Source organism: Periplaneta americana, chromosome 6, assembly GCF_040183065.1.
Source record: "Periplaneta americana isolate PAMFEO1 chromosome 6, P.americana_PAMFEO1_priV1, whole genome shotgun sequence".
Taxonomy (NCBI): Eukaryota; Metazoa; Arthropoda; class Insecta; order Blattodea; family Blattidae; genus Periplaneta; species Periplaneta americana.
The window spans coordinates 176,109,243-176,133,925 of NC_091122.1; the positions used below are offsets into that span (position 1 = coordinate 176,109,243).

A 24,683-nucleotide genomic window follows, 5' to 3' on the forward strand; every position below is an offset into this window, starting at 1 on the left:
ATATTTATTTAAAATTATATCTTAAAAGGTTTATAACAAATAATTTAGGATAGTATTCTTACAGTGACTGGCCAGGTTCAAACTAAAACTGGCTTCCTGGGCATCTGAAATACGGTATTTATAGAAAAGCACGACAGATAATCGCATAAGATAATATTAAAATGTATCCTAGACCTTTCACGTTACAGGTGAAACACCATAAAGTCGCAAAACATAGTCAATTTGCTAGCCACAAATTTGTTAATTGAATGGAACTTTTGAATACTACGTAGGAACTTACGTCTTTATTGAATTATTGATTTTATTATTTTCGGTGCAAGGAATATCTTATTTATTTATTTACATATGTACTATCAATGAAAACATGTTTTTTTTTTAATTATTTTAATTGGAAGTCTTTGTATGTAAGTAGCCTACTTACGCGTATTATGAAGTATAGCTAATTGATTCCAATAAAACACTATTTTCGAATCCACAATAATTTACATCATTACTCTGAATCTTGATCTTGCCTTTGTGCATAAAGTAATATTGAAAAAACACAGTTACATACAACGAAAGCAATGATCAAGCACAATTACATCAATATCACTTTAGAATCTCCCGCCTCCACTCAGAGTTGCCAAACCTACCCATGCTCCGGCTTGTAACTGAAGAAGGCTCTGCCTAAACACGTTTATAGACTTTATGAATAATGAAAAGAATAATGTGAGTACATTTTCTTACAGAGTTGCATTATTTGGTTGCATGTCTTGGTGTTTTTAAACAAGAGAACTATGGACTTGTTTTTAAATCACATGATTAGTGCTTTTTCATTTTAAGTATTGGCGACACTGAAGCAAATATTATGACGGCTGACTCGTACAGTGCAAGTCCTACCCATTTCTGGGTTATGTTCGTTTTTGCTAATTTTGAAAGCCGTTTTAAGATATTGATCATTTTATGACAAAGCTAAGGAGCAGAATGTGATAGAAAATGATGGTATAATAGATTCAATTAAATAGGCCTTATTTTATGTACTTAAAAAGTTACGGAGTGACTGGGATGGGAGAGTCAGTTGGTAAGTTTTCACAGATCTAACCTAATTTATTCAACACATTTTTCTGGAGAGATATCAATATTAACTAATATTGATGAAGTGACCTCTTCACGATCTGGTCGAAAGAAACTAACAATATTTAATTTAAAAAGTGCGTATATACCGTAGACAAACGCGCATTACGTTTCTGACAGTTTCCACAACTAAACTAAAATATTTTTCATTCGCATCAGGCTAGTGGTAATTAAACCTTTTTCCTTCGAGCATTGCAATACAGTGCTGTTGTGCTCGGGCGCAGGCTCGATTCCCGTTTGGGTTGATTAGGCCTACCTGGTTTGGTTTTGTTTTCTGAAGTTTTCCCCAACCCTAAGACGAATGTCAGATAATGTATGGTGAATCCTCGACCTAATCTCGCTATCACCAATCCCATCGACACTAAGTAACCTAGTAGTTTATACAGCGTCGTTAAATAACCAACTCAAAAAATACAGTGCTGTTTTGGGATTATACCAGTGTTGTTAGGCTTGCTCATTTAATCCCATCAGGGGGCACGTGTGGCTTGAGGATGGCAATGGACGCAAGTAACATTGTCCCCTTCATCATTCATACAATAGCCGAGGTTAAGTTCGCTGTACTTGTACAAGAGCGCGGCCGTTCTGCTACCCAATCATTCACAGAATAGGAGTGGTAAGCACAATAACCCTCAGGCTGCAGTGTAAGCCTTCGGGTCCCTCCTCCGTATAAAGAAAAAAAAAATATTGTCCCCTAATAACTAAACTAAAAATAAACGCAATCCATGACAGGTATTGCCTCATAAAACCCTATTTAATCTTGTCAACTGACAATAGAGCTAATCTTTTAATTAACCATGCATTTAATTTTGTTATAAAAGGCTTAATACGTTTTTTTTTGTTATTTATTTTTGTATTCTATTGCCCTCTTCAATCTGCACAGTTACGTCACTTCCAAATATACAAAGGTGATTTAATGAATATTCAATTCAGACTTCACTTCTTGGGGAAAATTCGATTTTAGGAAGAGATAATAATTAATATCTAGTAGTAGTAGTATTAGTATTTATTTATTTAACCTGGTAGAGATAAGGCCGTCAGGCCTTCTCTGCCCCTCTACCAGGAGATTCCAACTACAATATCAACAATAAAATTACAATTAAGTTAGTATTAAATTTACAATTACAATTACAAATAATATTACAATTAGTATTAAATTTACAATTACAATAAAATCAAAGTACGAAAAGATTACCTGAATAATTAAAGCTAGATAATTTATCATAGAGAAACTTATTCCATTCTAAAACCTGAGTCCTGAATCAGAATGCCACTCTGCTGTATTGGCAGGTGCATTTTGAATTGCTTCAAAATTAATTAAAAACAGTTGAATAATAAAATGGTCTGAAATTATGTAGGACTATAGTCGCGTCCCTGTTATTTCCGGCGTGACTCCTTAGTCCTTAGTGACTCTTTGCTTAGTCTTAGAAAGTGAAGGCTCTATAAAGTCTAGGCGGATAGTATCATTCGCCATTTTTGTTCTTTCGTTACTGAGCTACCAGACAAAAGAATCTATTTGCTGCACTGTTATACATTATCATGTCATAGCTCCTATGATAATAAATCAAATGCACTGTAATTCAACAAATAATTGAGCGGCAAATAACGTCTTCGTGTGCTTTCTGCGAACGCCAACGAAAGAACAAAAATGGCGGGCGATTATATTAAGTATTTATCGAGCCTCAGGAAGTGTATAACTTCATCAGCAGTGAATGGCAATACACACACGTTTAAATTTAGCCGACCTGCAACGTGATTGGCTGCCGGAAATAAGAGCGACGGGACTATAGAATGATACATGATTTGAAGTTACGAAAGTCAAATACTTAATAGAGCATTGTGAAGAAACAGTTAAATAAGTTAAAGGTAATTTATTTTAAACATTTCAGGATCAAATGTCAGAATTGTTTGTAATGCTTACCAATTGTATAATCCATAATCCGTGGCTCGACAGTCCATAAAGGGCCAAGGTTGATCAGCTGATTGCTGGTCTGAGAAGAGGTGAACGATCATCCAACTACTATGGAGTATTGTGGTCAGCATGTTGATCCCCTTCTCCATTTGCCATCTTGCATCCCAATAATATTTCTGAGCTGAGAATTTTCATCTGCGTCAATTTTTGTGATGGCTTGACACTTGAGGACATGATCCTTATTCATTACGTAATTGGTTTTACGTAATGGACAGTATGATGATGGATAGAGAGACATTCTGTAGAGATAAGCTGTCTAACAATCGTGACCTATGTAGAGATGAAACAGTGCCACTGATGCTGAGGTACATTAGCTAACATTTGCCTTTGTTTCAGATACAATGGACGCAGTTAAGATTGAGTTCAATCATAGTAATGGAATTTGCTTGGAGGAGACTGAAGATTGTTATGATGAAGATCCTCTCTCTTTTATGAAATCTGAGTGTGAGGTCAGTAAGGATGAAGGCTCCGGCAATAACAAGAATGAAAGATTAATACTTACTTACTTACAAATGGCTTTTAAGGAACCCGAAGGTTCATTGCCGCCCTCACATAAGCCCGCCATCGGTCCCTATCCTGTGCAAGATTAAGCCAGTCTCTATCATCATACCCCACCTCCCTCAAATCCATTTTAATATTATCCTCCCATCTACGTCTCGGCCTCCCTAAAGGTATGAAAGATTAATACTTCCTGTAAATCCAATCTGGTATGGGATGCACACCAGATGGAGACATTGCACTCTGTTCTTATCTGGAATTTAATTTCCTTCCAAAGAAATTTCTGTTTCAAATAATAATAAAATTGTGTAAGGTCAACAGATTAAGAATAATGCTGTATTCATGGGAATGACTGGTAGAGATAGGCTGACCAGATTTTTTATAGTCCAGCAGGGGACATTGGCAATTTCAAGAAAAACCACAAACACTTATCTAGTCAATTATTAATTATATATAATAATAAATTTTCAGTCAAATACACTTTTCAATTTGTGAGGTCAGATAATCTGTTACATCACAATATTTAGTACGAAGTCACTAATATTTTCGACTTTAAAAAGTCATCTTCAGGTGCATGAGATGCAAACAATATTTAAAAATAGGTGGTAAGTTGATCTAGCAATTAATAACATGGTAAGTAATGCACGTACTGGCATTTACAATTATATAAATTTCGTGCCTCTTGAGGTAAACTGTACATGGTAAAGCTGAACACTGATGCTAGATTTTCGTGTGTATATAAGACAAGGAGAAGGCACAGCATGATATTAACCTTATACAATTAAGGGCTAAGTATTCTCATTAGATCGTATCATTAAAATTAAATTTGTACAGTTTCATATTAACTATGTTAAAATGTTAAATATAATGTATAAATTTAAAAGAGATGGAGAAGCTGTGATGCAAATGCTGTTGGTGGGAGAGCACGCAGTCTAATTCGTCGTGGTGAATGCCATAGTTGTATAGTTGTTCATTTGTTTGCTTCCAGACAAGGGGGCGTGTTTCACCCGACGTTACATGTTTTAGACTCTAGTCACTCTCCTTTGAAATGTTACACAAAATACATGTAACAGTAGATACAATAATAGAACTTCGCACACTAAATTTGTAATCTTAACTTTTTTAATTAAATACATAAACACACGTAACTCTATACTTAATTATAGCTACTAAGAATTCAATTTCAGTACTGACGCATGCATGGAAGTCTTTCATATAATATTGTACACACTGAACTCTAACACACACATTTTACAAGTACTTATCTGAAGAATATATCTTTTTAAGGATCTGTTCATTCCCATACAGCTTCACACTAAGTTCTTCGCATGAGAAATTAAAGTTTGTTTTCACTTGTAACAAAGCTTTAACTGTTTCAGTTTTTATTGTTGACTTTTCATCAGTCCAGATTGAGTTCATTGTGTAGAAAAAAAAGTCTTTCAAATGATGAATTACTGACTGAAAGACACATGATTAATGACACTATTTTGAGAAGATTTTCATATGGAATGGAATTTTATTTTATTTTTTTTTTAATGTTCAAAAACATCAGACCACTTTTCAGCTGTTGGTTTTTCACAAAACTCCTAATTTTTTTTAACTACTTAAAAATTGACACTGCAGCAGTTCTAACACTTCCGCGCAACGTGAATGAAGACAAAGATGCTATGTTCTTCTCAAAGAGTGCAGAATATCTCATACTGTGCTCTCTGGTTCTGTGTCATACCGAGAACCTTTCAGAAATGTGCATGAATCACAGCAGTTCCATCACGATACTTAAATATTTACGTGTAAAATGTTATTTAAACAAAATCAAAACTTCTGGGGACGAAATTAATTTCCAGGGACAAAAATGGGGACATTTGCTCCCTGGGGACTGTCCCCGGAAATCGGGAACGTCTGGTCAGCCTAGGTAGGGAAGCTCCCACTCTATCAACATATCATGCAAATGACACTGATGCTATTCATCTGGAATATATTATAGGCGGGTATTCTTTAACGTTAAGTAGAGAAACTTTCACAGACACACTCAACTGTTTCTTAGCTTACTGGTGGGTGTCCGGCTGATTTCCTTTTACAAATGCATCCCCTAATATCGGAGTACCACTTGCGAACTGGTGGTTCTGCACTAAACCTTGTTCAGAAATGTTGAACACTAATAACTGACTATTAATGAAAATCAAGGATAAAAAAAACTTCTGTCCTCCATAGCAGCCATTTCGTCTGAACAATAAATAGATGTTATTTACACAACAATCTTATCATATGTGTTGTACTAGAACAGAGCTTATAGCGTTTATTTTTCTGTCCGTATAAATTTTAAGTATCTGAATTTCATTAAATGTTAAGTTACATTTGTTGGAAATTGGAAAGGTCTTTTGTGGGAGCTCTGTGTATATTATTTATTATTATTAGAGGGGCCTCTAAGTGAAATAATTACAAAACACACGAACATCAACTACGCAAACTATCTTGTAACTTACGACAACTTTCAGCCATGATTACTCTAAAATATTTTATTATCATCATTGTAAATTTTAAATTTAACATCATTGACAAATTTTAATCATTGTATATTAATTGTAACATGAGCTATATGTATAAAATAAAATATTCGTCCAGTCTAAGTTCAAAATCCAAAGATTATCTCAATATTCATCCTGTATTATGTCATATTTTACATAAAGCTCATGAATTTCATGTATCACATATATTGTTCTCTATTCCTTGTTACTTGCATAATTTACTATTATAGGTCCAGATTATATGTTTTGTTATATCTGAAGATGCCCTAAACGGCGAAAACGTTCATATATTGTTATTAAATAGCAAATAAACATTTGCAAGTTGATATGTCTTAAGATTGAAATTCATTAAATACATATTAATAACTTACCAGGCATATTGATATATAAAATGAATTGTAAATTAAAATACGGTAGCATTGTTACTGGTAATATAAATTCCCCATTTGATTATAGAACGAAAAGTCATTGTTTATATGATACTTGTGGTAGAGTATGTACTGCAGAGTAGATTTTTTTAATCACCTGAAGACGAAGATAAAACAGTCCTCAGAACGTTGTGATTTTTTTTATTACCAGCAATGGAAAAATGTCCCATCTGCTTTTTCCCTCATTTAGAAAAATAATGTATGTAATTTTTTTGTATATATTGCTAATTGGTTGGTTGATTTCTGAAGTGAATTTGCTGATGAAGACTTTTTATGATCTTATTGTCCAGTTTTTTTTTTCTATGTTTACAGTTTCACAGTTTGTGCACTCTTAGAATTTAGTATTATTTTATAAATAATATTGTTTAATTTTACAGGATAGTTCCTCTATTGTCAAGACAGAAAATGAATTTTGGTGGAGCCATAATGAAGAAATAAAAGTTAAAGAGGAAGACGATTTCAAAGCTATAGATTGCACAGGGCTGCAAATAAATTCTAGGGTACGTGAAGGGGATCTTTTAGTATATTACTGATGTTTTTTCCATCACCATTTTGATAATAAGGTAGATCTTCTGCATATTTCGTCCGTCTGTTCAGTATTCCTTGTTTATCTTGTCATTTCATTGCCGATTTGGTCTTCTATCAACTACATGGATTTCCTATTCTTAATAGCGAAGTCCAAAGTTTGTGCTACATTAAATCATGTCTTCCTTTTCTCTCTAGATCCTCTACTTCTTTACATTTATATTTAATCCAGTCTTCCTTCACCTTATCTGTTTTTCTTTGTAGATAATTTAGTTTCTTCTAGGCTACCTTTTTCTGTGTTGGTGTTTTTAAATTTTTTCTCCTTTCCTCCATCTTCTCCAACATTTTTCCTGTGACCCAAGGTTTCTTAATACTCATATACGAGGCCTGTCTAAAAAGTATCCGACCTTAAATTTTCCCGCGCAAAGTAGTGATTCTAAGGCGGCGCCACTGTGCACGGTGGAAGGAGGAACCGTAATGTGCATGCTTGAATTTTTTCACCGCATTCGCTTGTGCCAGTCACTGGCTGGTGGTCGCCAAGTAAGGTGCTGTTCTAAGTGTTTGTCGGATTTAGTTTTCTCGCAAGATGACTGAACGAATTGAGCAAAGATACTGCATCAAATTTTGTCAAAAGCTTGGTGATTCTCAAAGTCAAACAATTCGTAAGATTCAGCAGGTGTTTGGGGAAGATGCGATGGGTGTAACACAAATTAAGGAGTGGTTCAACCGATTCAAAGATGGCCGCACATCAGCGTAGAGTGAGCAGCGTTGTGGCAGGCCTCAAACTGCTCGGAGTGCAGCTGTTGTTGAGAGGGTGCGAAATTTGGTGATGGCAGATCGTCGTTTGACCATGCGCGAGATTGCCGAAGAGGTTGGAGTGAGTAAAGATTCTGCACATGCAATTTTGCGTGATGATTTGAACATGAACCGAGTGGCTGCGAAATTCGTGCCCAAGTTGTTGTCCCAGGAACAAAAAGACCTCCGTCGTGACGTTGCATAGGACCTTCTGGACACCGCCAACACTGATCTTGGGTTTCTGAACACCGTGATAACTGGAGATGAGTCATGGGTGCACGGGTACGACCCAGAAACAAAAAGACAGTCGTCGCAATGGAAGCATCCCGAGTCTCCAAGGCCGAAGAAAGCGCGGCAGGTGCGAAGCAAAATCAAGGTGATGCTGACTGTTTTCTTTGATGTCCGTGGAATTGTGCATCACGAATAAGCACCGGAAGGACAAACGGTGACAAAGGAGTACTATCACCATGTTCTCCGGCGACTCCGTGATGCAGTTCGGCTCAAAAGACCAGACATGTGGACGGCGAACAACTGGCACTTGCATCACGACAACGCCCCCGCACATTCATCCCTATTGATCCACACTTTCTTGGCCAAACGTGGAATTACAACCGTTCGCCAACCTCCCTACTCTCCAGACCTGGCTCCTTGCGACTTCTGGTTGTTTCCAAAATTGAAGACACCACTGAAAGGATCCCGTTTTAAGAGTAGAGAAGAGATAATGCGGAACGCGACGACAGAGCTGAACACCATTCCAAAAGAAGACTTCCAGAGGTGTTTCCATCAGTGGAAGGATCGGTGGGCTAAGTGTGTGAAAGCAAAAGGGGCCTACTTTGAAGGGGAGTAGGGTCCCAACCCCGTCAGGTATTTGAAATAATTTTTCTGGCTAAAGGTCGGATACTTTTTAGACAGGCCTCGTATTCTCTGTATCCTGTTGTTTCTTGTGCTGTTGTCTATATACAGCTTTTTAGACGAGTCCAGTAATCATTACTATTTACAGGTGTGGATTATAATTTAGCAGCTTTCTCTTGGGAAGTTGCTTCAAATTTTTTTTTCTCTTCATTCTTCAGTTTCTCCATGTCCAATTTCTTCGTCACCTGTCTTCATCATATCTTCTTCAGACGTGTGTGTGTGTGTGTTTTTTTTTTCTAAATTAAATATTTAATCTAGTCTTATGTTATAAAAGTTTCAAGCAATGATCCTTGTATCTATTGAACATTGTATCCTTGATGTAACCATTGCTCATAATTCGCGGGTGCTCATGTAAAGGGGGTTAAGTCAAATTGTAAGGTATGTAAACTTCTCTCCTTTGGTACTGAACAAAACCCCTTTGTCACAAAATACGGAGTCCTGTAACTGCATCATGGATGGAAGCATGATTTAACCCCTTTAACACAAGAAAAAAGTAATTGTGGAGAGTTGAAAGCTGTACTTATCCCAGTTTAGCGAAATCATACTTAACCCCTTTACACGAGCACCCGCAAATTTACACTTTTCCTCAATTTACACCATTCTTTTCGGGTTGGAAGGAATAGTGAAGTGCCTTCCTTAACCTCTACTACTCAGTTCCCATCCTCTTCCCATGGTGCAACCTGTTTTTAACAAACGAGGTTCCTGTGGACCGAGTCACAGTGGTATAACATTCCATCAAAATGGAGGAAATGCCACTTCAGCATGCTGACTGCCGTGGCAGTGTTGAAGAGGGGATCTGGTCAGTGGAGTTGTCTGACAATCCTCTCAACTATGTCATATGGACCCGCTAACCAATGACAGGTGTTGTCCTGCAAATAGTTTGGGGACTGCATGTAGGTGATGTAACTACCATAATATAAAAATATGGTGGCTACGTTGAAATGGTTATATTTTTTGCTACATCACTCTCCAATATTTGCCTGATCTCAGGAATGTAAAATATTCTGGAGGTAAAATAGTCCCCCATTCGAATCTCTGGGCGAGGACTACTTCCAATCTCAAGCAAAACAATTTCCAGTCTTTCCTCTAAACCTACCGTGTGTGACAAATATTGTACAGGAAGAGAGTTAAGGCTTTATTGCCAAGAACTCAGTATTAGTTAACAACATAATTTTTTCAGAGTCTCTTTGAAAAATGTAAAGGAAGGGTTCGACTGTGTTTGAATTATCTGTGTTATCATATTTATTTCTTATATTTTTACTTTGAAAACATTATATATATATAGTAAATCCTCTGTGTAGTTGCTTATGTCAGATTTCTTTATTTATGAAATTCAGTTATTGTTATTTCAGAATTTTATATTTATTCAGTGATGTCGTTTTTATTTTTGAAACAGGAATTACCCACAATAACAGAAGAGCCAAAAGAAATGATACAAGAAAATCGAGAAGTCTCTTTACCCAGGTGAGTTACATTTGATATGTATACACGTACATATCTACTACATAGGATATCTTTACTTTCATTTTAAGTCAGTAATGAACCGTTATGTTAAATTACTCTTAATTTTATAGTTTTGTCTATAGATCATGAGCTCAGTACCATTAAATTTTTAAGTTTGAAATTACAATATGAAAATTTTGTAATATGTATGAATATTTTTGTCCAGTACTTTGTAATTCATTTGAGAGAAGCATGGGAAAAGAACATTTTACAGATGTCACGTTATAGGCCTATCTCTGCCAGTTGGAGACTGTTAAATTTCAAGTGGCTTATTTTGCAGTCTTTTGCTCTCTCTCTTCCCCCTCATCATAAATTGTGATGTCGCACAGAGGCAAAGATATAATACATTATCTGTACCTCTTTCTCTCTTATACAAATTAATGAAAGGAATTTATGCAAAAGAAGTAATTTCGATGTAGATTCATTTTCCGGGCTGAGAGGCCGTGGTCTATTAGTTGGTTTTATACCAGACGTTTCGTCTGCAACTGCGGCAGACATCTTCAGTGGAGTGGTATCCGAGGTCGCAAGACTCTTCTCGGCGTACCTGAGGCAACTGATCCTGTGTCTGGTTGTGCGGGCGTATTTATAGTGCGGCTCGCGGGCCGAGGCCTGTTGTCGCTGCGGTCCGCGCCGCTTTGTTCGCTGCTCCCGTTCTGGGTTCCGTCCTTTTGTTGTAGTGGCTTCTTATCTGTTCTGTTTAGGACCGGGTACCAACACTTGTTTAGCTTTATGCCTTCTTCCTTGCGATTAAAGTTGTTGTTATGTTTATGTATTTCGATCGCTTCTCTATGTAGACGGGGGAAGAAGTGCGTCGTCGTGCTCAAGATGTCCGTGTCCTTGAATCTTATGTTGTGATCGCCCTCTTGATAGGCATGTGCTGCCACTGCCACAGAACAGATAAGAAGCCACTACAACAAAAGGACGGAACCCAGAACGGGAGCAGCGAACAAAGCAGCGCGGACCGCAGCGACAACAGGCCTCAGCCCGCGAGCCGCACTATAAATACGCCCGCACAACCAGACACAGGATCAGTTGCCTCAGGTACGCCGAGAAGAGTCTTGCGACCTCGGATACCACTCCACTGAAGATGTCTGCCGCAGTTGCAGACGAAACGTCTGGTATAAAACCAACTAATAGACCACGGCCTCTCAGCCTGGAAAATGAATCTACATCTATAGACTCCGGCCGTGAAAGCCTACACTGCAAGAAGTAATTTCATAATGTGATATATTATACATTAATTTCAGTGGCAATTTTAGATGTGGACTACATGAAAATAGACCTACCCAAAAATCTCTCTTTGTTAAGAAATAAAAGTTTTCTTGATATGCATAAACAAGAAATAGATACAAGGTTCAATTCAAATCTTAACCTTATTATTGGTGATATGATGATATTCCAAACAATTTGGAAGTTCAGTAGTTCAAGAACAAAACTATTTTTAGTTCGAGCAACACCCACAATTGCTGTTCAGTTATTTCTAGTTCTGTGAGTAATTCACAGGTTAGCCTAACTTCAAAACTACTTTTCTTAATATATAAACTCGTAATGAACTAAAGTGAATATAGGTTAAATGGGTCCGTCTTCTTGCTTATCAAGTAATGTGTGGTCTTAATTATTAACTATGTCACATTTATTGATTGCATTAACGTTTTCGGCAATTATTTGCCATCATCAGGTCATCATAAGTGTCATGTTATACACACTGAATACTAATTACGAATATAAATTGAATGAAGTAATATTCGGGCAAACAAACATGGTTACCACTTGACTAGATAAATGTTACATTATAATTAGATGTGCACTGACTCAGCTGTTTACAAGAACAGTATTTTTATTTGAATAATTTCAAGGGAAAAATTGTTCCGGGGCCGGGTATCGATCCCAGGACCTCTGGTTGAACGTACCAGCGCTTATTCAAATCTGCTTTACAGGGAGCTTTACCTGAAAGACTAGATTTGCATAATATATATGTCACTGTGTACGTTGACAGAAAATCACAATTCCAAGTCACACAGAGATTGTGTGCACTCGATGTGGGTCTCTGGCATTTCGTCAGCCCACGCGAGTTGTGTGGATATAAAGGGAAAAGTTGAGACGGTGTCGGGTGGAGTTCCCGGGTAGCTCAGTTGGCAGAGCGCTGGTATGTTCAACTAGAGGTCCTGGGATCGATACCCGGCCCCGGAACAATTTTTCCCTTGAAATTATTCAAATCTGCTTTACAGGGAGCTTTACCTGAAAGACTAGATTTGCATAATATATACGTCACTGTGTAGGTTAATAGAAAACCACAATTCCAAGTCACACAGAGATTGTGTGTACTCGATGTGGGTCTCTGACGTTTCATCAGCCCACGCGAGTTGTGTGGATATAAAGGGAAAAGTTGAGACGGTGTCGGGTGGAGTTCCCGGGTAGCTCAGTTGGCAGAGCGCTGGTACGTTCAACCAGAGGTCCCGGGATCGATACCTGGCCCCAGAACAATTTTTCCCTTGAAATTATTCAAATCTGCTTTACAGGGAGCTTCACCTGAAAGACTAGATTTGCATAATATATACTTCACTGTGTACGTTAACAGAAAACCTCAATTCCAAGTCACACAGAGATTGTGTGTACTCGATGTGGGGTCTCTGGCATTTCGTCAGCCCACGCGAGTTGTGTGGATATAAAGGGAAAAGTTGAGACGGTGTCAGGTGGAGTTCCCGGGCAGCTCAGTTGGCAGAGCGCTGGTATGTTCAACTAGAGGTCCTGGGATCGATACCCGGCCCCGGAACAATTTTTCCCTTGAAATTATTCAAATCTGCTTTACAGGGAGCTTTACCTGAAAGACTAGATATGCATAATATATACGTCACTGTGTACGTTAACAGAAAACCTCAATTCCAAGTCACACAGAGATTGTGTGTACTCGATGTGGGTCTCTGGCGTTTCATCAGCCCACGCGAGTTGTGTGGATATAAAGGGAAAAGTTGAGACTGTGTCGGGTGGAGTTCCCGGGTAGCTCAGTTGGCAGAGCGCTGGTACGTTCAACCAGAGGTCCCGGGATCGATACCTGGCCCCAGAACAATTTTTCCCTTGAAATTATTCAAATCTGCTTTACAGGGAGCTTTACCTGAAAGACTAGATTTGCATAATATATACGTCACTGTGTACGTTAACAGAAAACCTCAATTCCAAGTCACACAGAGATTGTGTGTACTCGATGTGGGTCTCTGGCATTTCGTCAGCCCACGCGAGTTGTGTGGATATAAAGGGAAAAGTTGAGACGGTGTCGGGTGGAGTTCCCGGGCAGCTCAGTTGGCAGAGCGCTGGTATGTTCAACCAGAGATCCTGGGATCGATACCCGGCCCCGGAACAATTTTTCCCTTGAAATTATTCAAATCTGCTTTACATCTTATCGGAAAATCAAAACAAGATGAAATTGAAATTGTTTTACAGGGAGCTTTACCTGAAAGACTAGATTTGCATAATATTTTCATTTTATCATAAATGTTAAGATTAGACACAAATGAAATTATGACGTGAAATAATTACATATATTATTGAATTTTCATGTGGAAGTATTGTGTTCCATATAATGGATAAATTAAAACAAGGAAGTTACGGATATGCTTACTGCTAAATAATTACTATGTTTGAAAAATTCTCCTATTGAGAATTAGCCTACATATACATACAGTATGTCAGGTAATCACCCAATGGTATTGCATTTTGTCATAAATGTTAAAATTGAACACAGAATAAAATGTGAAACAATTACATATGCTATTGGCTCTTCATGTGGGAAGTATTATGTTCCATATATTGCATAAGTTGAAGCAAGTAAGTTACGATCATGCTTGATGTAAAATAATTGCCGTGTTTTGAAAGTCATGCTGTTAAAATTACATTTACATATGTCTAGTAATTATCCATGGTAGCATGACATGAGAATTAAAATAGTCATAAATATGAAATATTAAATAAATATATTATTTCAATGTACCGAAGTACATATGATATTTCCATGCAGATATTCTGCGTCATCATACGATGAAAGAGTAATGGAACGGAGAAAAATTCTCTCCGGCGCCGGGATTTGACCCCGGGTTTTCAGCTCTATGTGCTGATGCTTTATCCACTAAGCCACACCGGGTACAACCCCGACGTCGGACAGAATTGTCTCTGATTGAGTTCCAACTCTTGGGTTCCCTCTAGTGGCCGCCCTCTGCACTACGTCATAGATGTCTATGAACATAGGACCGAAGTCCACACATGTCACACATAACGAGTGCACCTCAGCACATGTGTGGACTTCGGTCCTATGTTCATAGACATCTATGACGTAGTGCAGAGGGCGGCCACTAGAGGGAACCCAAGAGTTGGAACTCAATCAGAGACAATTCTGTCCGACGTCGGGGTTGTATCCGGTGTGGCTTAGTGGATAAAGCATCAGCACGTAGAGCTGAAAACCCGGGTTGAAATCCCGGCGCCGGAGAGAATTTTTCTCCGTTCCATTACTCTTTCATCGTATTAAATAAATAGTTAAAATACAGCTGAGGTAGGTTAAATGTGGTACAAATAAGCAAGAAGACGGATCCATTTAACCTATATTCACTTTATTTAGTTGTTTATCGGTCTACACCACCTTTTCAAAATGAAAATATCGTAATGAACTGTTAAGGTCAAGGTATTGCACACTCCTTATACAGGCCACCAAACTAATTTTTTTTTTTTGTTATCAATCTTCTGTCTTTATTAAGATACAGTTTAATAAAATGTATGGTAAAAAAAAACAATTTTGACAATAAAGCATTGAATATACTCAAAACATTTGGAAGAAATAGTCACATTGCCAGAAAGATTAGTATAAGATTTAACAATTGGAATTTCTAGTAGTTTTTTAGAGAAAAATATGTTATAATAATGATTATTTATGATACATGTGTGTCATACACTATTTTTTAGACAGCCATTCATTCGTGATGGTATATAGACAGTTTATTCTCCAAGTAATGGTAGAGCATTGGACTGCTGATCTATAGGTCAATTTACCAACAGAATCGTTGCCCAGGGTGCGCCATAGGAGGCTGGTCTATGCTACACCCGCGATGAGATGAGATGGTGATGGAGATTTGTTGGGATGCCACAGGGGAATGAGAAAACCCCTGTGCTACCTGGACTGCAGGCTTATCCAACACAAGTTATTAATTAGGGGTAGTCAGGGATAGAACCTGGGATTATAAGTCCAGCACTCTAGCCACTAGACCACCTTGGCGCCATATTGTTTCATATAGTTATCAGTAAAATATTTGTTGAAACAATTTATTTAATTTATGTATATTTGTTAATCAAAAACAGCAATTTTAAATATACGTCTGCAATTCTTTGAACCACATTTTTGGTCAGTTGTGATTGCCACCATGTGAAACAAGTGACTATCAGTGCAAATAATTTCAAGGGAAAAATTGTTCCGGGGCCGGGTATCGATCCCAGGACCTCTGGTTGAACGTACCAGTGCTCTCCCAACTGAGCTACCCGGGAACTCCACCCGACACCGTCTCAACTTTTCCCTTTATATCCACACAACTCGCGTGGGCTGACGAAACGCCAGAGACCCACATCGAGTGCACACAAACTTTGTGTGACTTGGAATTGTGGTTTTCTGTTAACGTACACAGTGACGTATATATTATGCAAATCTAGTCTTTCAGATGAAGCTTCCTGTAAAGCAGATTTGAATACTTTCAAGGGAAAAAAATTATTCAAATCTGCTTTACAGGAAGCACACAGAGTTTGTGTTCTCTCGATGTGGGTCTCTGGCATTTCGTCAGCCCACGCGAGTTGTGTGGATATAAAGGGAAAAGTTGAGACGGTGTTGGGTGGAGTTCCTGGGTAGCTCAGTTGGGAGAGCGCTGGTACGTTCAACCAGAGGTCCCGGGATCGATACCCGGCCCTGGAACAATTTTTCCCTTGAAATTATTCAAATCTGCTTTACAGGAAGCTTCACCTGAAAGACTAGATTTGCATAATATCAGTGCATCATGCATTCCCATATAAGTCACTTTTTAACATGCTTACCTAGCATTAAAAGATCAACTTTTAGGAGTGGCTGTCTAAAAAATTATATCTGACATTGAGTCAGTTTTTTAATAAACAAGGAAGATAGAGAATTGTGTTAACTTGTCTTTCTAACTAAAGTCTTGTTTTTTTTTTTTAAGTGATAGTGTTCAGATTAAGCTGTCTTGCTGTAAAACGAAGAGAACAGTGTTAACTTTAGAAGAAAGAATGAAATTAATACGTGAAAGTGAGAAAGGAATATCGGCACGTAAATTGGCAAAAATTTTCAAATGTGGAAAAACTCAAGTGAATACAATTTTAAAGAGTAAGGAAAGTATTATCAGAGAGTGGAATGGAAATATGAATAGCGGATACAAAAGAAAAAGACATGAAAAATTTGGTGAAGTGAATACGTTAGTGTTTGAATGGTTCAAAAGTGCGCGTTCGAAACAAATTCCCGTAAGTGGACAAATTCTTAGAGAAAAGGCACTAGAATTTGCTTCGCAAATTGGCGAAGAAAAATTTTCTGCTAGCAATGGCTGGCTTGAACGATTTCGCTTGCGTCATAACATTGTGTTCCAGTCTGCTAACAGTAAGGTACGGAAAGTCCCTAGTGAGGATTGGAAGGATCGTCTTCCTTCCATTACTAGCGGATATGAAGCAAGGGACATTTACATTATGGATGAGACTGGTTTATTTTTCCGTTGTCTGTCACAAAAATCTATGGCACTTAAATCAGAACAGTGTAAGGGAGGGAAAATGTCTAAGAAACGATTAACAATTCTCCTGTGTGCCAATGCCGTGGGAGAAAAGGAACCGCCATTGGTTGTTGGGAAATCACCAACGTCCTTCAGAAGTGCTGTCTGGGCGCAACTTGATCAGGTGTCGTGGCATGCTAATGAGAAAGCATGGATGACTTCTGCTATTTTTGAAAAATGGTTGTCTGATTTTGAAAAGAAAATGTGCAAACAAAAAAGAAAAGTTCTTCTTTTCCTAGATAGTGCACCTTGTCATGCCCATCGGTTAAAATTGGAAAATGTAACATTATACTATTTGGCAACAAATGTTACTTCTTCTCTCCACCCTTTTGAACTAGGAATTGTGAAGGAATTTAAAATGCATTACCGAAAACGAGTTCTGCGTTATATAATTGCTCGCATCAAGGAAAATGTGACTGCATTAGATTTAGCCAAGAAGATCACCGTAAGTGATGCAGTTTCATGGATCATCTCTTCCTGGAAGCAAGTTTCTCCTAAGACATTGGTGGTATGCTTCAAGTCCTGTGGGATCTTCGGAACTGCAGTTAATGTGAATGTGAACATAACAGACAGTGACATAAAAGATATTGAAATTCTGGCCATAACTGCTGGAGTGAGCTATGATCCAAGAGCCGTGGAGACTGATGCCAACTTGGATTGCTATGACGACCTGAGTGGCAACTGGGAAAAACATACAGCGCAGGAAAGTATGTCATAACTTTTAATCATTGCATGTTTATACAGTAGAATCTCTATTATCCGTGGTAATGAAGGGGGTGGGCTGGACGGTTAATCGAACAAATCGGATAATCCGTACCATAAAATATTTTCAGAAGTCCATACTACAATCTCATAATTTCCTCCATAGTACTGTGTTTAGCATGCTAGATATACTGTTTTTGCTGTAAGAAAAATCTCTATTATCCGTGGTAATGAAGGGGGTGGGCTGTGATGGTTAATCGAACAAATCGGATAATCCGTACCATAAAATATTTTCAGAAGTCCATACTACAATCTCATAATTTCCTCCATAGTACTGTGTTTAGCATGCTAGATATACTGTTTTTGCTGTAAGAAAAATCTCTATTATCCGTGGTAATGAAGGGGGTGGGCTGTGATGGTTAATCGAACAAATCGGATAATCCATACCATAAAATATTTTCAGACGTCCATACTACAATCTCATAATTTTCTCCATAGTACTGTGTTTAGCATGCTAGATATACTGTTTTTGCTGTAAGAAAAATCCTAATGTAAACATAAGCACGTTGCTGTCATACCCGTGATTGGCTCCCAGTCGAAACACTCACATGACGCAGGAAAAAATAGTTCGTATTTGGAAACCATAATCTTGTATTACTTGAAAATAAAAAATTGAATTCTAGTTGTTAAATACGATGAAACATTTAGCCTCACTCATGTGTAAAACGCTATGTAAAGGAAAAGCTACTTTTATTACTTTTGATTCCATTATCTTTTGAACACATTTAGAAGTACAGATTTATTTTCATAAAAGACTTTAGGCTACATTAGAGTTATAGGTTCGAACAAATCTCTGTCAGGAGTATTTGAATGCTTTAATAAATCACTTTAAGTAATAGATATTTGGCAACACTGTTTCCGAAATGTAGACTTGTGCTTCCCCATAACATGCTGCCAGGTAGGGGACCTCTTTGTGTTAGTTCCTTTGACAGACACGAATTTCTTACGAAATAGATTTTTTTTTTCTAAAATTATCTTGCGTTTGTTGTATTTATTTCTTTAATTTATTAATTTATTCATTTTTGACCAGCCTCATGGTCTAGTGGTCAGAGCTTCTGGCTATAGTTCATGAGGTCTTGGGTTCGATTCCTTAAAGGGGATTATTCCTGTGTTCATCCATGGTCTGGAATTTAGGTTAAATTTAGATTTAAGACCTCTCCTGGCACCACGTTATCATAATCATCCTATCACATCATCGGGGTAATGTAACTCCGCCTTCCAGGCGCCCCAACCTCAGAAGTGGGTTACAACTAAGCCACTGCCAGGAGAGAAGACCAGAAATGTCGAAAAGACAACCTGGTGGCATTGGATAAAAAAAAAATATATTTTGTTATGTACTATGAACGCGGATGAATACCAACAGTAATACTGAGGTAGTCTGTTCTTGTAACAAGCTGGCGTTACTTGAGCTCGTAGTTGTTCATGTAAGCACGTGGTACCGAAGTATGGCTTCTGTATCCTCAACTGTCCATTGTGAAGACATAAGACTTAAAAATAATTTAATTGCAGTAATTATAAAGTAAATGTTACCCAAGCAAATGAATGCATAGTAGTGAGGTTAGGCCTACTTGACGAGTAACGGGAAATGTTTAACATGAAACAGAATGTACAACAGTAGGCTGGAACACGTACTGAGAATCTATGGCGCCAAACAGCGGCCAATGAAGCCTCACTTCAGTCACGTGCTATTGTTTATATTAGGATTTTTCTTACAGCGAAAAGATTATAGTGGATGAGAAGTTCACTATTTTAATTCTGGTTGTTAGCGATGGGTTTATAAGGGCCAAGGAAATTCCTTATGGTGGTTGTTTGCGGAAGGATAGGAATAGTAGATAGCTCCTGTTGTAGATCTACATACCGGTACGGTATACACTTTATCATTATTTTTCATTAAGTCATGCACATTGTAACGCCAATCACATATTCTGATGCGAAATGAGCTACGGTTTCTCTTTTTCCAAACCTCTCAATTATTTGCATTTTTATTTCGATACTTAGCAAAACACTTTTGACATCCATGGAAGATGTTTTACATAGAAGTTATAAAGTACGGGCTTTTGAACAGTAGAACAGGTTTGCTATATAGCTATTGTGAGGAAATTCTTGGGACTATTTTACAAGTTGGGAAAAATACCTTCAAGAAACTGTTTTTATTGGTGTGTGGATAAGCTTCAGGGCTTCTACCACGTTGTCTTGGTGTTAGTGGCTGACGTTTCGACCGCTGTGTTGTGGTCATCTTCAGAGCAGTTGTTGCTCAGGTCCAACAACTGCTCTGAAGATGACCACAACACAGCGGTCGAAACGTCAGCCACTAACACCAAGACAACGCGGTAGAAGCTCTGAAGCTTATCCACACACCATGTACACCAGCCGCGGAAGCCTACGTGAACGCTTAACTGTTTTTATTGCCTGCAGTAATACTATGTAAGGGTAAAGATTTGTAATGATACACTCTAGAGAAAATAGGTACTAACATAAGGTATAGTACTAAGTTTCTTACATGTTTATTTCCGCAGTAAAGAAAGAAAGAAAGAAAGAAAGAAGGAAAGAAAGAAAGAAAGAAAGAAGGAAGGAAGGAAAAGAGCGACAGAAAGATGGTTGGATAATCTGCTGATCGGTTAATAGGGTGACGGATAATCGGGGTTCCACTGTATTAATATACCCAATCTCTTTTATTGATGTTGACGCATTTACACAAGTTTTCTTTATTTCCATTTAGAAATATCTGGTGGATCCATTGAAAACAGTGAAGAAGATGAAATGGAAGCTACCGAATATCCTATCATGTCATTGCAAGAGAGTCTTGCAGATATGGAGAGGCTTCACAAATCATTCGACTTCAGTAAATGTCAAAACAGAGAGAAGATTGATGAATTATTCATTCTATTAACGGAACGTTTAGAAAGTGAAATTATTCAACAAAGGTGTACAAAACAGCATCGATACAATCAGGACAGCATTTCTAAAAAAAAGTGATTGATACTCTTGTAAAAATTATGATACAGTTAATGTGTTAAAATATAGGATCATTCAAAAGTCACATCAAGCTTTAAAATGTTATAAATATTATGAAGGTTGAGTGGAACAGAGAAAAATTCTCTCTGGCACTGGGATTTGAACCCGGGTTTTCAGCTCTATGTGCTGACGTTCTATCCACTAAGCCACACCAGATTCCCATCCTGATGTCGGATTGAATCCTCTCAGTTTAAGTTCCACGTCTTGGGTTCCCGCTAGTGGCCCAGCCTCATGCACTGCGTCATAGATGTATGACAGTGGCACAATGTCCACACATGTGCAGAGGTGCACTCATCATGAGTGACTAAGTGGCCGGGATCCGACAGAGAGAATCCAAGAGGTGGAACTTAAACTGAGAGGATTCAATCCAACATTGGGATGGGAATCCGATGTGGCTTAGTGGATAGAGCGTCAGCACATAGAGCTGAAAACCCGGGTTCAAATATCGGTGCCAGAGAGAATTTTTCTCTGTTCCACTCATCCTCTATCATATGATGACGCAGAATTTCTACACGGAAATATCATATGTACTTCGATACATCGTAATAATATATGTTATAAATATTGTAATATTTGAGGTAGGAAAAGAAGAAACATAATTGTGCTGGGCAAAGAATGGGATTTGGTTTTAGCAAAACATTGGAATTATATCAGCCATTCTCTTGTTCAACAAACCCCAATTTTTCTGTGATGCTATGCACAACATTTTGCAGACAATGTCTTGGAATATTCTCAATTTCTTTAGAGATAGCATCTTTCAGTTGCTGAAGGGTTGATGGGGTTCTTTAAGGTAACCACACACTCAAATGTCGGCTGGAGAATTGTGATCTGGAGTTTCTGAAGGAAAGTGCCTACTGATAATATGATCGCTAAAGATCCATGTAATTAATTGTTTTGCAGGGATGTAGATGTGGGATGGTGCGCAATCTTGCATCTTGATTTCTCAGTCTATGGGTGACGAAGTTTTGTAGCATACTGTAGCAGTGCTTCCCATATACTGAGTCATTCCTTGTAAACTTTGATATAACCACTAAAATTTTAAACTAACGATTTTTGTAAATTGTGACAAGCAATAATACATTTTATGACCACCTCTGTGGTGTAGAGGTCAGCATGCTGGTCTCTTACGCAGAGGGCCCGGGTTCGATTCCCGGTCGGGTTGAATTTCCTAGTTGAGATTTTTTCAGGGTTTTTCCTCAACCATAAGGCAAATGCCAGGAAATTCGGGCTACAACATCCCTGAATATCACCGGCCTCATTCATCACCGAAATCATATTCATAACAAATCAGTAATACATATACAGTCGCCATCTAGTTCACAACAATAGTACACATGCCTTCGGATTTCACACAGAAGATTAACTCGCGATATGACCAGAGATGTTAAAGCGAGTATAAATAACAGCGAGAGAGAAAAAAAAATTAATTTTATATTTATTGGCATACAACATCCAAATTCGAGATTTTTTTATTTAAAGAATGAATAAGATAATTGTCATGGTAGTTCAGTACCTAGAGCGCTGGGCTCATAATCCTGTGGACCCAGGTTCGACCCCTGGTATACCCCCGATTTATGACTTGTGTTGAGCAAGCCTATGGTCCAAGTAACAGGGGTTATAAGAAGCTTCGGTTCTCCTGTGGCATCCCAACAAATCTCTATTATCTCTCATCTCAATGTGGGTATAGTGTAGACCAGCCTTCTGTGGTGCATCATGGGCAATAGCTGTCAGTAAATTGATCTACACAACTGGCTTCATATGGGTGAATGATGAATACTCAAGTACTCACCATTAGTTAAAAAAAAAGGATAGAATTAAATGTCTTGTATTTATAAATTCCAGAATGTAAACAAGAAAGGTTGTAAAAGCTTTTTTTTTAAGTGGTTGTCAAAACAGGTTGTCTATGTGAAGCCCAATAACCTACAATAGTAATATGCCTTAGAAGAGCGGTATGTTGAAGTTTTCATGTTCGAGGAAACGTTTGAAAAAGCGAAACGTAGTTGAGCTTTTTTAATTTCCGAGAATTGAAAGAAAACATACCGCTTGTGTATCGTACATTATTTTGTGCGAAGATCATTTATTACATACCTGAAAGAGGAATTTCTAGTTAGTTGCAATGAAATCTTCATCTTGGTTTCTGTTCAATGATGGCAAATTTGCAAAACAAAAATATCTATCTTCAACATTGTTGCTTTAAAATGTTTTCTGTGTTTACTATACTCCAGCAGGCCGTGATATACGTCTGTCTTTTTTTTCCCCCAGTCTATGATGAGTCTGGAATCTTGTTGATTTTTTCATGGCTTCCTTAATGTTACTTGCATCACGAATGCAGTAACTTTAGTGGAGTTGTAGAGTTTACTTAATTTTTTCAAATATTTAAAAACAATAATTAACAGTGCAATTTAGGTGAAATTGCAGTGGTAAGTTTCCAATTTATAATTATTACTATATTGAACGTCTCTAAAAATAATATGTTAAAAGCCTAAAGCAGTAAAATCAATATGTCACTTAAGCGGTAAGAAGTGGGAAATTGTTATGTGTGTTAGGTTGGGAATACTGAATGTGGAATTTTAGACTTTCCGCGGATTGGTTTTGTGCGGAAACCAAGCAAATATGCACGATCTCGCACAAAAGTTATTTATATTGAAATTCAAATCAGAGTAGTTCCTAATTTAATGTATGCAATCACAGATGTCCAGTAGTAGGTGATCGGATGGAGAAAAATGCTTTGTCTCTCCTGAAAAGTTTTGTTTACAGTCTTCAATTTCTGTGGCTGTCTGAACTATCTTGTGTACTCACCTTTCTTTTGATTTGAAGGAAGCCATTGTTTCTTGTTTAGTTGGAAGGAATTACATGTTCTTCATAGGTTTTCCAGTTTTTATTGTATATATATTATTTAAGTTTGCTTTAGCATAGTGTTAATAGGTGTTAGTGTCACAACCGTCACACAAAACATGAATTGTATTGTTTTTCATCTATATATATAATTTGAACTGGTAATGGAAATTACGGGAAAACGGCTGAACGGATTTTAATAAATGGCCCCTCATTTTGAAGCTTGGAATCCAAAGTTTTTCGGAAAAGTAGTAGTTTTCAGTGAAATGTCAATTTTCCTACATAATTTTCCTATTTTCCAAAATCCATCTGTTGTCAGTTTTGAGAACTAATTTAATGAATCACGGCCGACTTGATTGAATTTCAGAACAAAACACACACTACAATAAACAATAGGCTATCATAGGCTATCTTACGAAGGCCATGACCTGCAGGTTTGCCGACATATTTAGAGCTCAATTCAATTTGTTATTAAAAACTGATTCTGCAGTGTATAATTTTCTGAGTACAGCTGTGTATTGGATATTCAAATCTACGAAACTTGAGGTGGTTTGATGTCATTATTACCATTAGAAATTAAATATTATTATAGTTAGTATCATGATGCGTCTATTCTTCATTAATTGTACATAATACTGATGCTATATTGATGACATGAAAGTGAAACGTTTTGAGGTTATGTAAGTAAATGTAGAGAATATCTTAATTTAGATCTTCATTTCTATAATTTGTTGAGTGACTGCTATATATAACTACAAAACTTAAGTAAGATAATAATATTGTTATTAAAAATCAAATATTTTTATACCTATTAAACCAGTGGGGTTGGGTCTTTTTCATATACTTAATGGCGGTGTAGTGTAGATATTGATATGTGTCATTGTCTTCAGTATTGGCTCGAGAGAGCGCAAAAATTACAGTTCTCAAGGAAAAACTAAAAGGTACTCTTGGTTTCACAAGTAAAGAACCTTCGTTGCAGGGTTGGGTTCAGGAAGCCATAAATCTG

General features: G+C 37.5%; 1 protein-coding gene across 1 annotated transcript; it reads left to right on the forward strand.

Moving 5' to 3' along the window:
• Positions 1-857: 857 nt before the first annotated feature.
• Positions 858-23,824, forward strand: LOC138702064 (tigger transposable element-derived protein 6-like). The gene is made up of 6 exons (XM_069829598.1): positions 858-1,060; positions 3,419-3,531; positions 6,911-7,033; positions 10,162-10,229; positions 16,469-17,772; positions 20,547-23,824. The coding sequence occupies exons 1-6, from the start codon at positions 1,015-1,017 to the stop codon at positions 20,801-20,803; spliced, it is 1,911 nt and encodes a 636-aa protein (XP_069685699.1). The 5' UTR covers positions 858-1,014; the 3' UTR covers positions 20,804-23,824.
• The last annotated feature ends 859 nt before the right edge of the window (positions 23,825-24,683 follow it).

Coding starts and splice junctions, on each gene's coding strand:
- LOC138702064 (XM_069829598.1), top strand. CDS start 1,015: ATGTACTTAAAAAGTTACGGAGTGACTGGGATGGGAGAGTCAGTTG. Junction 1,061..3,418: donor TGGGATGGGAGAGTCAGTTG/GTAAGTTTTCAC, acceptor CCTTTGTTTCAG/ATACAATGGACGCAGTTAAG. Junction 17,773..20,546: donor AAAACATACAGCGCAGGAAA/GTATGTCATAAC, acceptor ATTTCCATTTAG/AAATATCTGGTGGATCCATT.